The sequence below is a fragment of the Phallusia mammillata genome, chromosome 1, assembly GCF_965637545.1.
Source record: "Phallusia mammillata chromosome 1, kaPhaMamm4.hap1.1, whole genome shotgun sequence".
Classification (NCBI taxonomy): domain Eukaryota; kingdom Metazoa; phylum Chordata; class Ascidiacea; order Phlebobranchia; family Ascidiidae; genus Phallusia; species Phallusia mammillata.
This window is the reverse complement of record NC_137252.1, coordinates 1,607,316-1,623,257: the sequence shown is the minus strand read 5'-3', so window position 1 is coordinate 1,623,257 and position 15,942 is coordinate 1,607,316. Positions and strand designations below refer to the sequence as shown.

General features: G+C 37.0%; 3 protein-coding genes and 1 pseudogene across 4 annotated transcripts; 1 reads left to right on the top strand and 3 right to left on the bottom strand.

The window, feature by feature from the left end:
• The first annotated feature begins 2,348 nt into the window (after positions 1 to 2,348).
• LOC145208987 (receptor-type tyrosine-protein phosphatase alpha-like) lies at positions 2,349 to 6,830 on the top strand. The gene is made up of 11 exons (XM_080079240.1): positions 2,349 to 2,507; positions 2,913 to 3,052; positions 3,116 to 3,251; positions 3,699 to 3,799; positions 4,094 to 4,182; positions 4,244 to 4,317; positions 4,453 to 4,578; positions 4,643 to 4,759; positions 5,097 to 5,242; positions 5,776 to 5,911; positions 6,121 to 6,830. The coding sequence occupies exons 1-11, from the start codon at positions 2,349 to 2,351 to the stop codon at positions 6,193 to 6,195; spliced, it is 1,299 nt and encodes a 432-aa protein (XP_079935366.1). The 3' UTR covers positions 6,196 to 6,830.
• Positions 6,797 to 11,602, bottom strand: LOC145219608 (receptor-type tyrosine-protein phosphatase alpha-like; annotated as a pseudogene).
• Positions 11,603 to 12,288: 686 nt separating this feature from the next.
• LOC145219503 (uncharacterized) lies at positions 12,289 to 14,559 on the bottom strand. Of its 2 annotated transcripts, none has more exons than XM_080086866.1 (10): positions 14,496 to 14,559; positions 14,155 to 14,331; positions 13,931 to 14,066; positions 13,751 to 13,875; positions 13,416 to 13,601; positions 13,164 to 13,358; positions 12,927 to 13,027; positions 12,747 to 12,851; positions 12,435 to 12,508; positions 12,289 to 12,378 (listed from the first exon to the last, which is right to left on the bottom strand). In XM_080086866.1, exons 2-10 carry the CDS (start codon positions 14,270 to 14,272, stop codon positions 12,348 to 12,350), a joined length of 1,071 nt encoding a protein of 356 aa, XP_079942992.1. In that variant the 5' UTR covers positions 14,273 to 14,331; positions 14,496 to 14,559; the 3' UTR covers positions 12,289 to 12,347. The 2 variants fall into 2 exon arrangements, with proteins under 2 accessions (XP_079942992.1, XP_079942996.1); XM_080086870.1 differs by having other exon boundaries at positions 13,437 to 13,601.
• Positions 14,560 to 14,613: 54 nt separating this feature from the next.
• LOC145219581 (uncharacterized) lies at positions 14,614 to 15,683 on the bottom strand. The gene has a single exon (XM_080086933.1). It carries the CDS (start codon positions 15,583 to 15,585, stop codon positions 15,019 to 15,021), a length of 567 nt encoding a protein of 188 aa, XP_079943059.1. The 5' UTR covers positions 15,586 to 15,683; the 3' UTR covers positions 14,614 to 15,018.
• Positions 15,684 to 15,942: the final 259 nt, after the last annotated feature.

The following is a 15,942-nucleotide window of genomic DNA, read 5'->3' as shown; positions in this document are numbered from 1 at the left end:
TATATCATTTATCCAGAAAGCTTAGAATATTTGGTAGCAAACATTTTTTTAAATAAGAAATTTGCTCCATAACAACATTTTCCTGTTATGTCGCCTTTTTTAATGAAAACAGTACGAAATACGAATAAATCCAAAATCCAAAAAGGAAACGCAAGTTATGAAAATTGTTTTTACACAAATGAGCTATACTAACATTTCTTTTCCCAATCACCTTTGGTTTTTTCCGCATATAGATGAGATCGCTCGATATAATGTTCGATCTTTATCATAAGAAAGTAAGCTCGTTTGCGACAAAAAATCTTAATATTGCCTAAACGTATGGATCAGGTCTTGCAAAAAACGACTGGTTAACTTTATTCGTTTCGCTTGGTGGGTTAGTAAAATGTTAATGCTAAATAATATCTAGTAATCTATATCTAGTTGTGTTGTGTTCCAAACATATTGTTACGTTTGCAAAAGCACAATTTTCTGTGGTGTAAGGCAGGGGTGTGCAACCTGCGGTCCGCGGGCCAAATGCGGCCCTTGATTAAAGGTTGTGCGGCCCGCAGAGACGCTTGGATTTCCAATGTATTGGCAAACGTGGCCAACTATTACATGTTTTTGAGCAGATTAATGCGCCTTCGCTATTTTTCTGCGATCTGGCAATATGTGGCTAGAATCAAAGGCTAGAAAGCGAATTATACTTGTAGTGAAGCATATTTGGTAAGCAATAAAGTAAAATAGCCTTGTGTTATACATAGGTGCGGCCCGCGATCTAATTTTGCCAATTGCATTTGGCCTCACATGCAACAAAGGTTGCACGCCCCTGGTGTAAGGCAAAAACGTTTACAAAAAAAGACCAAAACAGCTAGCGTTATGCACACCGTGTCTGGGAAGAGAAATGTAATATGATCACTTTTGTCATTGTTTTAAACACAATCAGTTTCCAGAAAAATGTTTGCGAGTCGTACCGTTTGTTCTGCCTGGTGTTTTCGGATTGAGAAAACAGATGGAAAAACGTATTGCATTTTGTTCTCCGAAACACAGTGATTGACAGCCGTCACATCACATCTGATTATTATCGCGTATTTGTTGCTGAACAGATTGCAGTGGAGCTAGATATCAAGTATGTGTAAATTTTCACAGATGTTTTTTTTTTAACTTGATGCTGAGCGTTTGGCGGTTTTACAAATTTTAAACCGAACAAACCTTATGAATAGCAGTGCCTATTTTCCTCTTCAGACAAACCGGTTGTTTTCCACTATTATTTTTGCTGAAGCTATTAAGATGGTCACACTATTTTGCGGTTTTGCTTTTGTTAAAGTGAAAAAAAACATAAGTCTACATTCTTCAAGTTGCAGAGCATGCTACACCACGAAGTGGTGCATTATTTGTTCCACATCAATTTTCGCTGTAAAGAAAGGCTAAGGGTAATACAAAAGAATTAACACACACCGAAAACGTTGAAATGAAGATTTTTATCCAATCCAACACTTTGTTTAAAAGTCTTTGGATTTGATGACATACATGCATCACGTAATGCATCAGCTTTATTCGCATATTTCAATTTAAAACTGCAGCTTATCGTTTATTGGCTATATGCTTTTACATTGAATTCAAAAAGTTTCAACACCATGGGCGCCGCCACGTAGGGGCAAGAGGGGGCACTTGCCCCCTCTGGAATTTCAGTGTACCTCAATTTAACATATTTAGCAGCAAACGTAATTAAAGTGGCAGCGAGGGGATTTGTTACATCGTCAAATGCTTTAACTTTTAGGCAACTCAATTGTGAAGTACACGATTTATGGCTTCATATGTAACAAATTCTTGATGCGGTAAGTATCAGCTAAACTTTGCCCCCTCTTGCAAAATTTTCTACCGGCGCCGTTCCAGACACATGTTAACACATCGTAGTGCTTTATTTCTGCTTGTTGTTCATGCATAAAGGAAACAGATGGAACAAAAAATTAAACAAAGACCGGGAAATCACGTAGGCAGAACCCGAAAGCTTTGCTGACAGATCATTTTGCGGAAAGCAGTCAAACGCGAATAAGAAACAGGTGGTCAATATTTGTCTATGTTTTCTCTTTTGCCCAACAATTTGGGCAGTGGTCATGGCTTTGTACTAATAAACAAGCGTGAAGATAAATACATGGTATTTCGGAGCTAACTAATTGTCATTTATTTATTGCTGTGACAGACAAATATAAATATTTGTCCGAAATATTTACCAGACACGTCATGAAATGAAAACCAACGCTTGTCATAGACATTTTAAACAGCAGTGACATGTTTGTATTGTAAAATACGGATTTTAACCCATTTTAAGGGAAAGCAAGCAAGCGTAAATTATTGTACAGTTTGCACTAATGTTGCGAACCTTGTTTTTCGACCAGTCAAAGTGCGAGCAATACTGGCCAGACGTTGAAGCTCAAAGGGAATTGTCGCCAGTGCTTACAGTTCGAACACAACGTGTAATAACCATCGGTGGCATTCTTCAACGACAGTTGGTTTTATTCACAAACAGGGTAAGTACAAAGAACAAAATATGAAATCTGTTCCGAACAGTCTAACAAGTTTTCAAAACCGGTTTGGTTCATTGAACACAAAAGCTTGGAATACAACCTGGCTTGCCTGTTGATTAATTGAACTGAAATTGATCTTTCAATCTGGGGTTGGCGTAGAGAAAAAGGCAGGAAATGACTGCAAACGAGCTGCAGCAAATACAAAGCGTCTATCAATAGAATGTCTTTGAAATCCACTAGCTTGAGATTGGATAACCTTTTAAGTTCTGACCAAAACCGCTTCATATAATTAAAATAACAAGAACTGTTTGATGCTAGATATAATTTGATTCAAGTTCGATTGATTGCCCATAATCTTATCAACCCCTACAAAAACGTTGTTATAAGTTATGCGGGTATGTTTTACAGGAGCAACGAACGGTAACACAGCTGCAGTTTACAACTTGGCCCGATCATGGGATTCCAGTTACTACATCCAACATGATCCACCTACGTAATATGGTCGATAATTTGCAAAACACCAATGCTCCAATCATCGTGCACTGCAGGTAAAGACTTAATCAACCACATGTTTATTTGATCACTCAAATGAAGCATATGTTTGTATGCAGTGCTGGAGTGGGACGCACAGGAACTTACATAGCAATGGACACTTTGTTTCATGAACTTGACGACAAAGGAACAGTTGATGTGCCGCGAACCGTGTTAAGAATGAGAGAGAATCGAAAAGACATGATTCAAAATGTGGTAAGCTGATCATCACCCAATTGCACTTGATACATTAATCATATACTTTCAATAAACCTAACTTTAAACGGTATGTTTTACTTACATTAGACTTTAGTTGGCCTGATGTTATGAATCGGCTTGACTATAGTTATGTTATTGCTGTGTATTTTTATCTTCAACACACAACTTGACACTGAAAACAGTTACGTAAGTATGGGACCTCATGTTAATTCTCGCCGTCAATGTACGCGAACCATTTGCGCATGCACTGGTGAGAAAGCGTTGTAAACCTGAATATGAATCTTAAGCATTACTAACATTTGTGTTTACTTGACCATAATTTGGACTAAATTTGATTACGATTGTTCGTCTGCCGTTTCATTACATCATTTTGGTTTAGCCAATGTGCTGGCAACAAATTCCAGTATCGCCTAAATCAGTTTCAATAGTGCATATTTTCTACAGAAACAATACATGTACGTCTACAAACTGCTTATGGAGCGTGAAAGTTTGGAGGAAACAGATAAAGATGTGACCGAACTCCAGTCGATGACTTCAAGTGAAATGTGACTAATTACCTGCCAAATGTTTTATTTTGTTAGCTTGAATACAGGGCTTGTACCCTTTTAGTAGTCGTATTATCTTGTATCGTTTAAAAGTGACTTGTACCCAAATAGTTTAGTAGTATGTTAGATAGTAGGATATTTAAGCACTTGATCTAACCGGTTGATAAGTAAAAGTGTCATTCTTGAACCTTTGCTATTTATTAGCGAATGTGACATACGATCGCTTAGGCATATTGTACACATAATGCTTTAGTAGTAATTGATAAGATGAAACAGTAAAGGTTTCTGTTCTAGTAAGAAAATGCAAGACAAAGAATTCAACACGCTGTCATCGTGGAGATTTGGCGAGGAATGGCAGGAAAATCACCCACAGCTGAGAACATGTAAATAATTCACTAAAAATGTTTAATATTCTATCCTGTCACACACAATATTTGTTTTTAGACAAGAACACATCAGTCACAGTCAACAACAATAAGAATGAAAGAATACAGCAATTAGATGCTTCATATATCCAGGTGATAACTTTCGAGATGTGATTTTTTTGGAGCCAGAATGCTTTAAATGCATTTACCATTTCACTAAAACCAATGAGGATCAATCGAATGCATTCTTGGTTGAGGTCAATCAAATGCAAAGGTTTCTCTTTACAGGAACATGGCTCTTCAGACTGCTTTGTCGCAGCAAGAAATCCTGGTCCAGGAGAAAAAGAAAACTTCTGGAAGATGATCGTTGAACGAGGAGCTTCACTTGTCGTTGATTTGGACAACAGCATTCAAGTAAATTTGACATTTTATATCTTTCTGTAATAGGCCTTTACTATATATCATACATCTTTTTTAGATTCCAATGAATACAGCCATACAATATGATGACATTTCGGTTTCTGTATGTGATGTGAATGAAAGCAACGTTCACAATCTGATAACTGTTAACGTTTGGTCAACAACCAACGCCTTTGTAAGTTAATAACTTCCGAACAGCACCGATTGTAATACTTTTTTGTATCTAGAGTATTTTGGAAAGGTTATTGCAGGTTGGCAAGGAGAGTTTGGGTTATGTATAACAATATCAATTATGGAAACATGTGTACTGTAATGGCCTAAGTTTCAAACAAGAATTTCGATTCAATTCTTTACCGTTTGACAAAAAACTATCTTACACTTTTTCGTGGTGAATTATTCCTTATCTTGCAATTAAAGAAATGACAAAGTCAAACCACACTAAAGCTTTCCTTGTTTTCAACAAAACTATAGTTGTTCTCACAAAGTTGAATAAAACCCTTGTTTTGTGTCAGGCTGCCCAGCAAGTGATACTTTTGCAAGTCAAGGGATGGAGTGACGTGGGACAACCCCCGAAAGAAATGGATCTTATCAAAATCATCGAGGAAATGCAACGACAAAAGGCCAAACAGAATTGCAAGTGTGTGTTGGTAGGATGCAGGTAATGTTTTACTTGGATACCACGTCTAAATATTTGTTTGTGGAAACGCACAACAACTAATTAGAGGCGAAATGCCGAGTTATGCCGGTCTCATACGGACGTTTATATGAAAAAGCGAGTGGAAGAAAAGTCCAAACTCAATAAATTTGGGATTTAAAACCGCGACAGAAGCTCATTAAGAGCTTACGCTTTACTATTGTAAAGAAATTAAACTTGCTGCTTGTACTGTTTGGCCTCGACGTACAGCTGCGTTTTTAATCAAAAATTTTTGAGGTAAATTTACGTCAATCCGCACTCTACGCAAAAAGTATTTAGACGTAGATATACGTTAACTGCACAAAAACCTCATTTTTCTGAGATAAACTGAGTTCAGTCACGAAACGGAAATATTCTGCGACGCCTTTGGAAAATTGAAACGACGCACCAGTTTGAGAACCACTGCTTTAATATCATCTGGGGAAAACAAATGCCTAAAGCCGTTTTTCTGGTCTGAACGCAAAATACCTGATTCTATAATATTGATGTGTTTACAGCAATGGATCAACCAGAACTGGAACCTTCATCGCTCTGGTCAGCATTCTCGAACGTTTGAAGGTCCAAAAGAGGGTGGATGTATTCCGAACTGTGAAAGACCTAAGAGATATGAGACCGAATATGGTTGACAACAAGGTAGTGTTTTTCAAATCCTGTTTGTGGTTCCGCAATAATTTTAATCATTACAAAAAAGTATTAAAGCAGTAATTATAAAATTGGGAGTAAGTGACCTAATGGGGCGTTACACTAATAACGAGAGCGCTGGTGAATACTTAGCGATTGGGGGCTGAAATAAACACTGTCCAGTTAGTGAGTCTTCAAATAATGTCTGTATGTTGTTACAGGAACTCTACAGATACTGCTACTCGGTCGTCATGCAATATCTTTCCGATTTTGACACTTATTCTAACTTTAAGTGACTTATACGCATTTATTGTCAACTGTAAACTATTTTGAAAAATACTTTTTATCTTAGGACATGTGTGTGTTTCGTTTATCGTTGGTTGTCAAATAACTTCTAGCTCCTTTTAAAAACAACCATTAGAGACTGCTTTAAGTTCAAGAGCAATCACATTTTTGCGTAATTACGATTCAGAAACATTTTTATTTTCCTGTATTAAAATTTTTTCGTTGTTTTTCTGTAATTTCAGCAAAATGTGTTGGATTTCGTGCTTCGTTGATTTTTGTCGATCTATGATTTCACTCGTGGGTAAATTTTTTGGGGACTAATATCGAAATGCTCTGGGGAACAATTTTGAATTCCATGAATGTAAAGGTATCAGTGTGTAGAAGAAACATGGAATTCAGAATCTACTGTCCCATTTTTGTACAAAACTTTTGTGTCTTGATATTCTCATGCCACATCTTCATGTCGTAAACGTAGGGCTAATGCAGTTGAACATATTAACGTAATCGTTATGACACGTAACCTTTTGTAAAGACTTGGCTTAAGCACGTCACCAAATATATAAACACAAAACCGATTCTAAAATAGATTACTTATTCGATTGGGGTGGACCAAACAACAAAAAGGCGCGTTTCTTTGCAATGCATCTGATTTTGTTTATTTTCCACGTAGCCATTTTCGGGGATTTATTTTGAAAAGTTTCGTTGTTCCCGAAATGCTTATTTTCGTAATGTGCGTATGAAGAAATTCTAATATTAAAATGACTGTTAACATTACAAAATGATGACAAGGTATTGAGAGGTTTGGTTTGGTGTTTATATACCTTACTATAAAATAAATAATATGCAAGTCAGCACTGATCAGGGTATTGAAACTATTGAAACAGTTTTGCGGAAGTTTTTCAGTGTTTGAAAGTGAATGCAATGGGTCAGGAGACAGTTATTTGTAAGATTTTTAAGCAAAGAAACGCATTGAAAAACATTTTTTGATTCGTCTCTGTGGTGAGCGGCTTTTCATGCGACATTTTCACTCAGATGTGCTTCACACAAACAAACGAATAAATTGAGCGCATGTATACAACAAACAAACAAACAAACAGACAGATCAAGTAAGCACAAGTACGTATAAAAACAATAACCAAAGACGCTTCATGTGCGAACTGACGTAATACAATTTGTATAATGGATAAATTTTGTCCCGTTTGTTATGCTAGGTATTTTTTGATGTAGTTCACTTGAAGTTTGAATAAGTGTCGAAATCAGACAGATAATGCATGACGACCGAGTAGCAGTATTTGTAGAGTACCTGTAAAAACATAAACATTGTTTGAAGACTTAATCTTTATTTCTGATTCTTCCGTGAAACACTACCTTGTTGTCGACCATATTCGGTCTCATATCTCTCAGGTCTTTCACAGTTCGGAATACATCCACCCGCTTTAGAGCCTTTAAACGTTCGAGAATGTTCACCAGAGCGATGAAGGTCCCAGTTCTGGTTGATCCATTACTGCGATAAAGAACAAGTCGTGTTGGAAAATGTAGCGAAGGTGGGTTTCAGGTGTAGACACGATTTGTGTTTAGGGTTATTGAAAATTATGGCTGACACGAATCAGTGCGATACAGACACAAGGTTTACCTGCAAGCAACCAACACACACTGGCAATTCTGTTTTGCCTTTATTAGTTGCATTTTCTCGATAATTTTGATAAAATCAATTTCTTTGGGCGGTCGTTCCACGTCACTCCATCCCTTGACTTGCACAAGCAGCAATTGCTGGGCAGCCTATAAATAAGTTAAGCTACGTTTTGAACAGCACTGTTACTTAGTGACTTTTTTATACTGCCAAATGGCTCGTGGATTTGCATCAATGGCACAACGTATATCAATTATACTCACTTTGTACGATGGCCTAAAAAGAAATGTGATTTAAAATATAACAGTTAAAGTAAAAGTTTAACTTACGAATGCCTTAGTTGCAGACCGGAGGTCGACGGTAATCAGATTGTACAGGTTGCTTTCATTTACATCGCATACGGAAACCGAAATAGCTTCGTATTGTAAAGCTGCATTGGTTGGAATCTGATAACAGATGTATTGCATGAAGGCGTGGTTACTGAAAAAAGAAAATGGATTAAAATTGACACACTTACTTGAATGCTGTTGTCCAAATCAACGACAAGTGAAGCACTTCTCTCCACGATCATCTTCCAAAAGTTTTCTTCTTCTCCTGGAGCAGGATTTCTTGCTGCGATGAAGAATTCTGAAGAGCCATGTTCCTGTATATTTAAAGAAATTGCGTTTTTAATATTGATCTGATTTTTCGGAAATACGCCAAAATCGTTGTAAGAAGCTTTGATGTTAATTTATAAGTTACCTGAATGTAAGAAGCATCCAATTGCTGGATCATCTCACTTCTATTGTCCCAAACTTTTACCGAAGTGTTGTTGTCTAAAAACAACATGTTTGTGTTTTATTTGTATATCAAACTACAAAAAGCGAAGCATGGTCCGTTAATTTACATGTTCTCAGCTGTGGGTGATTTTCCTGCCATTCCTCGCCAAATCTCCAAGATGACAATATATTAAATTCCTTCTCCTGAAATTTGTTGCTAAAAAACAATAAAACTTTCGCATTGGGAAATCAACTGTCCTTTACAAAATAAGCAGATATCAGATGTACTATAACATTGCAACCAGCACATTCGTACAAGTATTAAAGCCCAAAAATTTCTTTGCATATTTTCTAGCTATCATGTCAAACTGATAGCCAACACTTGCATATAGTTTGCTAAAAATAATAATTGTTTACATTTCACTTGAAGTCATAGATTGAAGTTCAGTCACATCTTTGTTGTTTTCTTCAAATTCTCACGCTCCATTAGAAGTTTGTAGACGTACTTGTATTGATTCTGTAAACGCGACCTTCAATTCAAAATTAAAATGAATTTGAATTTAAACGTACCGCATTTTGTATCATGCCTATTCGATTCTCTCTCATTTTTAGAACAATTTGCGGCACATTAACTGTTCCTTTGTCGTCAAGTTCATGAAACAAAGTGTCCATCGCTATGTAAGTGCCTGTGCGCCCCACTCCAGCACTACATCCAAACATATGGCTATTGGTCGATCAAACTAACAATAGGTATGTCAAGTCTTTACCTGCAGTGCACGATGATCGGATCATTTGTGTTTTGCAAATCATCGACCATGTTACGTAGGTGGATCATGTTGGATGTAGTTACTGTAATCCCATGTTGTAAACTGCAACTGTGTTATGGTTCGTTGTTCCTGAGAAGTGTATGTACAATCAACTGTATAACGCTCATCAGGCCACATACAAGCCACAATGCTTAGAATCCTAATATCGCAGAAATGGAAACAAACTCAAAACCAAACTACATGATACAAACGAGATACTTACAGTGGTCGTAGATATAACAAACTGTCGTTGAACGATTCCACCGATGGTCATTTCTAACTGCGTTCGAACTTTCTGATCTTAGGACAAGTTGATTTCGGTTTCAACATCAGGCCAGTATTGTTCACATTTTGCCTGCAGGAAAATAACGATGAATAACGTTAAACGCAACTAGACTAGTGACTTATATAATTTACAAGCAAACAAAATACGAGTTTTACAATGCAGGTTCACTGAGCCAAATGATATAAACGTATTACTTAATCGTCAAAATCAAACCTTGGCATTTGCAGTAAATTTCACACCACCAAGCCGTTAATTAACAAAACTTACCTTTCCGTTTTCCATCAAACCAGTGAGCATTACGATGATGTTGGAGTTTTCCTGCCAAACCATCAACCAGAAATCGTTGATTGTCTCCTTCTTCGGACCCTGAGTGGCGATGAACTTCCTCTCGTTATCGTAACCCGGTATATAAGCGGCGTTGATGTAATCGTTTCCACCGCCTCCTTGCAAAAGCACTCGAGCATGATCGTCTATTAAAGAAACACAGTAATGCAGGATGCCAATTATACGTACTACTGTTTGCACAATCGTATCACAGATTGTAAAAATTTTCTTATCACTATGTGTTCTTTATCCACGGCTTTGTTGTTTTGAAGGCAATGCTAATGAAAGCATTTGTCAGTTTAAGATACCAGGACTTTGTTTGACTACACCTCTCTATAAGTGTAAAACAAACAGCATCTGCTTATCTTTTGTGACATGGTTTATTTGCATTCCTGGTTTACTGTGAACATGCAAAAGAAAAACATTGCAAATTTGTTTCTGCATACACTGTTTTTTGCACATGAAAAAAATAGCCACATTCCATAACCTTATTTAATTTAACTACTGTGCATTTTGTAATTTGAATGCTTACAAGGGAAAATATTCTTGTAGCGGTTTCTCACAGCATTTTGCGGCAACTGTGACACGTCTCTTGTTCTCTGGTTGTTTTTGCTTTTGTTTTGAATTTCCTGAAAATGTTTTAAAATTGGTCTCACTTGGTTAGCATGTGCTTGCAGCATGTGTGAATTATCAATAGTAACTAACTCATGCGTGTATGTCATTAGCATGTAACTTCCAAAGTCCATTATAATTACGCTGTTAAATTACGATTTTTGTGCGCATTAGGACTTTTTTAAAGTCTGATTTGAGTGTAAGGTTACAAAACCGAATCTGCGTTGAAATTGCACAGGGAAGGCACTACAGTGTGCTGATTAGGACCTAACATGAATTTGTTCGACATAGTTAGCACAACAGTCCTACCTCAAATTCGTTGGACAAAAGAAATCCTGACTCAGCATTTTTCTCGAACAACCAGAACAAGTTTTTGGTTTGACTTGGATTCATGTTCTACGTTTTGATAGTCACAGTCTGGAACTGAAACAAGTTTTTGATTAAACTGGCACAAATAATTTTAAGTACACTACAAAACGCTTAATGTATAAATTGTTACCAACTAAGCAAAAGAAGAAAACATGTTGAAAAAAAAAAACGTTTTCGAAAATGCGAGAATAAGTTTTCCGTGAAAACAAAGTACCTAGGCCCTAATGGAAATAGTTTTTAGTATACTATAAAAAACGTTTACTTTTTTACCTAATATTAAGATTTTGAACGTGATTACAACGATTTACAAGTTTTCAGTTATGTGTACTAGTTCATAGTGTTGGTTTACAACTTTTCAAACTTTCAAAAAAAATTGGCTGTAAAAATATTAAGTTGTGGTTGCCAAAAGATATCAGTCATTTAGTTTAATTTAGGTGGGCCAATGTAATTTGTTTTGAGCTATATTCTGTCTATTTCTGTCAAGTTATTTAAAATGACTTGTTGTATTTTGTACTTTTTCAAGTATTTTCAAGCTCTTACATAAGCAATCTTAAATATATGGGCAAGTCGAGTTTAACAAAGGCACCTTGAGGTGATGCAAGAATTTGAGGATTTGAAACTTCTTTGCTGTACCTGCAAATACGTAAAACATATTTCAGGTTTAAGGTTTTTATTTATATGAAGGGAGTTAGATTCCTCTTTATCAATGTTAACTTAAATTACTTTCAGATTTTTGTTTACAGTTTCTCTGCACTTTGACAATTAGCTACAATATAAATCCGAAGTTTAAAATCAAACCTGTGCCTTCGACGAATAAACATGACCAACGACACAACAATGGCAAGCAGCAGAAGCAACAACCCAATCACCAGACCAGCAATCTTTGCAACACTCATTGCAGTATTGGTCGGGATGTCTTCACGAAAACAGCTTGGAGGCGGATTTCCCGGAGTTCTTACTTTCAAATTGGATGTGATGTTTGTGTTGATTGAACCAGTGACAATCGCTGTGACCTGGACGTACAAAAATGTAAGTTAATTCCAGTAAAAGATACGTAGTTTTCAACCAATGAAAGGAAACTACGGTTACCTTAATATCATGCAAAGCAGAGTTTAAAAGATTTTCTAATGTCGCGGAACTGTCGGAATAAGGAACAGAGATTGTTCGATTCCAACCCTGGACATCAATCGCAACCTGCAGGTATTTATGATAGAAAATTCTGGTTTCTTTGGTTTATTTCTTTTGTTTTTCCTACTTTACTTCTGTTTTGATGTACATAAAGCAAATATTACAGATTTTGCTTCATACCTGCGCTGTAAGTGCGTTTTCGTTGATGAAATGATCGAGTCCATTCCAACCGACAAGCACAGTAGAAGCGTTACATGGAAATGTTTCTGCAGTCGTGTTTACTAAAAGAACGTGTTTTGGGGTTTATACAAATAGCAGACGTGACACATTCGCTTACCTTTTGGATAGCAACTCGATGGGGGGATTCCATATGTTGTTACTATTTTGGTCGTTGAGAAGCATTGCTGTGACCTGTAAATTATAAAGTGGGTAAATTGATTTGCACGATGCTTTCAAATTTTTTGTAGCAAAAATTGGATTACTTTGAAACAGTATAAAAAATAGAAAGTATGTTGTTTTTATTAAAAGAAGACTGTAGGAACAAACACCAGATATTGAAAAGATATAAAATATTTGTTCTCCGACCATAGATCGCCGTATTTGTTCTCCGACCATAGAAACATGAATCTCAACCTAAAACACCGTTTACTTTAATGATATATGTTTTTGAAAATCTTAGATTCTCTATGTTAGTCGATAGATCTGCATATGGAGCCGAAATTCTTCTGTTTGTTTCCAAAACATGAATCTCAACCTAAAGACAACATCAGAAACAAATCACATTTCATAAACTTATGTTAGATTATCTCTAGGGACGATTGGTTCTTACTTGCGCTGTTAGATTGTTGTTGTTGATGAATTGATCAAGTCCAGTCCAATTGACAAGCACAGTTGAAGCGTTGCATGGAAATGTCTCCACAGTAGCATTGACTAAACGTGATTTCAGACGTTACAGTAAATGTTTGCGAAAGTTAAATAAGGTCACGATTACTTAACTTTCCAAAAAAAAAAACAAGAACATCTTACCGAAACATTTTACACACTTAAAAAGATTGTAATTACTCACATTTTACTCGACAAGCGTAGTAAGCCGGTTCCCCACTGCAGTTCATGCTTGACTGCTCCCATTCGATCTCATAATGCAACGCTCCCTGCTGGCAAATTGTAACGTTGGAAACGGGAAAGTTTGCTGGAGATCCGTCGCTCCAATACCAGCCATGCAACGACGTGTTGTAACGAGCTCCAACAAACACGTCGACTTCTAAAAATACGGTGAATACGGTAAAAATACTTTTTTAACATGAGGTAGAAGTTATACGTTTTAAGACCAAACGCTCACTTGGTGCCAGGAACGATCCATCTGATTTGTTAAAGCTTTCAAACGGTTTATTGGCACTTCGCAATTTGCTTCCACTCATTAAACCGATGCTTCCATAAATAAACATTTGTTTTTGGCGTTTTCTTGTTTTAGTGTCGGAAAATAAAGAATATCGCAGATTCCATCCTGCAAATATTTGTAAGTGCGTTCAAAGAAATTAAAAAAATTTTTTGTTCCTGACAGACCTAAACCATAAACAGTAGAAATAAGTTTAGGTTTCAATATAATATTGTGATCCAATCAGTGTTGTTGATCTGGCTACAACGATAACTAACCGTTCCAATTTCCATCGCCGTCTAGGCGTGCACAATTTCTTCCAATGTTCACTTTCCATGTCTCCAGCCTCCTGTTTTTCCATGCCTCACAAATGTAAATTGATTCCATCGCCTTTTCAAGATTCCTGTTCAACATAATTAGGTTTAATTGATAGTGACAAATTTGTTCCTTTTTTTCACCTTCTGTACAAGTCGAAATACCACAGATGTCCGAGAGATTTTGTACTTTTCCAGAAATCCAGTTCAGCCGAACTATATGAGTATTTGCATCGTTCATATTTGTCCGGCTCAAAAAAAATATAAACCCGCTGCAAGTCTAAAATAACGCTTTGTTGAGACAGGCAGTTGGGTCTATATGTTGTACTTTGTTGCCAAGCCTTAATATCAGATGCACATATGCCAACCTGTCGTGTATTTGTCTGTCATGATTTGAGTGAGAGTTGTGTTGATCTGCGGGTCAGCAGTCATTGCAAGATTTCCACCCAACAAAGAACATTTCTCCAGTGCAGTGTTTGCATCCATAAGATCGTCAGATAATATCAACACACTTTCCTTCACTGCTTGACAAGTTTTGTTGCAACCTGGAGAGTACCTCATTGTTAACTGATTTCTGCAAATATTTTGCCAAATAAGTTGTTTAACCGATTAACACGTTAAGTTTTAAAAAATTGCAGTGCATTTGGCACAATTGATAGCAAAAATAAATAAATAGCCCTACAAACGGATAAACATAAATGCTATTCACCGGATCTGTCCCTCTAATAGTAGGCATGTTAATATCCACGATCACTGAGTCAAAATTCTTTCAGTAAATAATTAATTAAGAAGCAAATGCTTCTGACTCAAAATCAGTAGACACTGGGTTGGTATATTCGAGATATATATTTCACCTATTCAGGCATCGTCAGTCTCTAAAAACTGCAAACAACGAAGGTAAATCAAAAGAGAACAGATGTAACAGCATACAAAATAAAATAGTAAAAAACTTAAAACAATAAAAGCATTTATGTCTAGTTTGGTTAACACAGTCTACACGAGCACAAAAGCGTAAATGTAACAAGGACGAAAAAACAGACGCGACGGCGGAAAAAAGGAGAAAAGGTAAGAGGCGTAAAACGGAAAAAGATAACGTCAACAGACACGCGCAAGATTAGAAATAACTCTGCGAATCAGCGCAATCTAGGTAAAACCATTTTTTGAATATTGATGGTGGCCTGTGTTATTTTAATCCACTTGGCTTCACATGCATCCAGGTCTTTAGGTGCCGGCTACTGTAGAAACGTTACGCTAAAACATTGTGTTATGTCGGGGTGTGTTGAAAAAACTGCTATGTGTTTTGTGGCGTAGTGGTGCAATAATGCTGCATTGTCATTTTCCTCATTTACTTTGTGTTCTTTCCATGTGGATCTGTGATGTGTCCAACGGGTGCTAAACCGGTTTTTTGTTTGTCCAATGTATTGCGCGCTGCATATGTTGCAAGTAGCCGCATATATGCCGTAGCACTTGCAGTCCAGGTCTTGTTTCAATTCTAAAACTTGTCCGTGTGTTGTGAACTTGCGCTGTTTATAAACCATGCTCTTATGACTACCATGATTGCCACACAAAGCACACTTTTCGCAAGGGCGCGACTGGCCGACGGGTTGTTTTGGCGCATGGGCCAAGCTTCTGTAATTAGTCAGAAGGTTCCCCAGGGTACTTGCTCTTTTATAAACTACAGTCGCGGAAAGTTGTAAGTCCCTTTCCTTAGCTGTTAACTTCAAGGCCTGTGGGAAAGCTGTACCCCAAGCTATCCTTGGTTTGCGGGATCGACAAGTTGGTGACGCGAACCGTTTCATCCAAGTTTTCGAAACACTTAAACACTGTTCTGTAATGCGTTCGGGAAACGCAGATCTTTGGCACTTTTCCCTGAGTCGTTCCAGACTGGTGAAATAGTCTTTGTCCAAATCATTCAGCCTTCTTAATCTGCTCCACAGAATATCGTTTGGAAGGGAAGCCACCAAGGAAATAAAGTCAGCGTTGCAAGCTGCTTTTCACAAATCCGGTTTAAAGCTCACATTTCGGGAATTTTCCAATAGAGATCGGAAAGGGAGTGTGGAATTTCTTGATGTTTTGCACTGCTATTCAAGTGTTACAAAGTTACATTTCGTCACCAAAGACCACGTGAAAGAAACAAGCAAACACCGTTGCTTCCT

Coding starts and splice junctions, on each gene's coding strand:
- LOC145219503 (XM_080086866.1), bottom strand. CDS start 14,272: ATGGATGCAAACACTGCACTGGAGAAATGTTCTTTGTTGGGTGGAAAT. Junction 13,876..13,930: donor TATTTCGACTTGTACAGAAG/GTGAAAAAAAGG, acceptor TATGTTGAACAG/GAATCTTGAAAAGGCGATGG. Junction 12,509..12,746: donor CAAAAACATATATCATTAAA/GTAAACGGTGTT, acceptor TATAATTTACAG/GTCACAGCAATGCTTCTCAA.
- LOC145208987 (XM_080079240.1), top strand. CDS start 2,349: ATGTTGCGAACCTTGTTTTTCGACCAGTCAAAGTGCGAGCAATACTGG. Junction 3,800..4,093: donor TCGATGACTTCAAGTGAAAT/GTGACTAATTAC, acceptor TTTCTGTTCTAG/TAAGAAAATGCAAGACAAAG. Junction 5,243..5,775: donor TGTGTGTTGGTAGGATGCAG/GTAATGTTTTAC, acceptor ATGTGTTTACAG/CAATGGATCAACCAGAACTG.
- LOC145219581 (XM_080086933.1), bottom strand. CDS start 15,585: ATGAAACGGTTCGCGTCACCAACTTGTCGATCCCGCAAACCAAGGATA.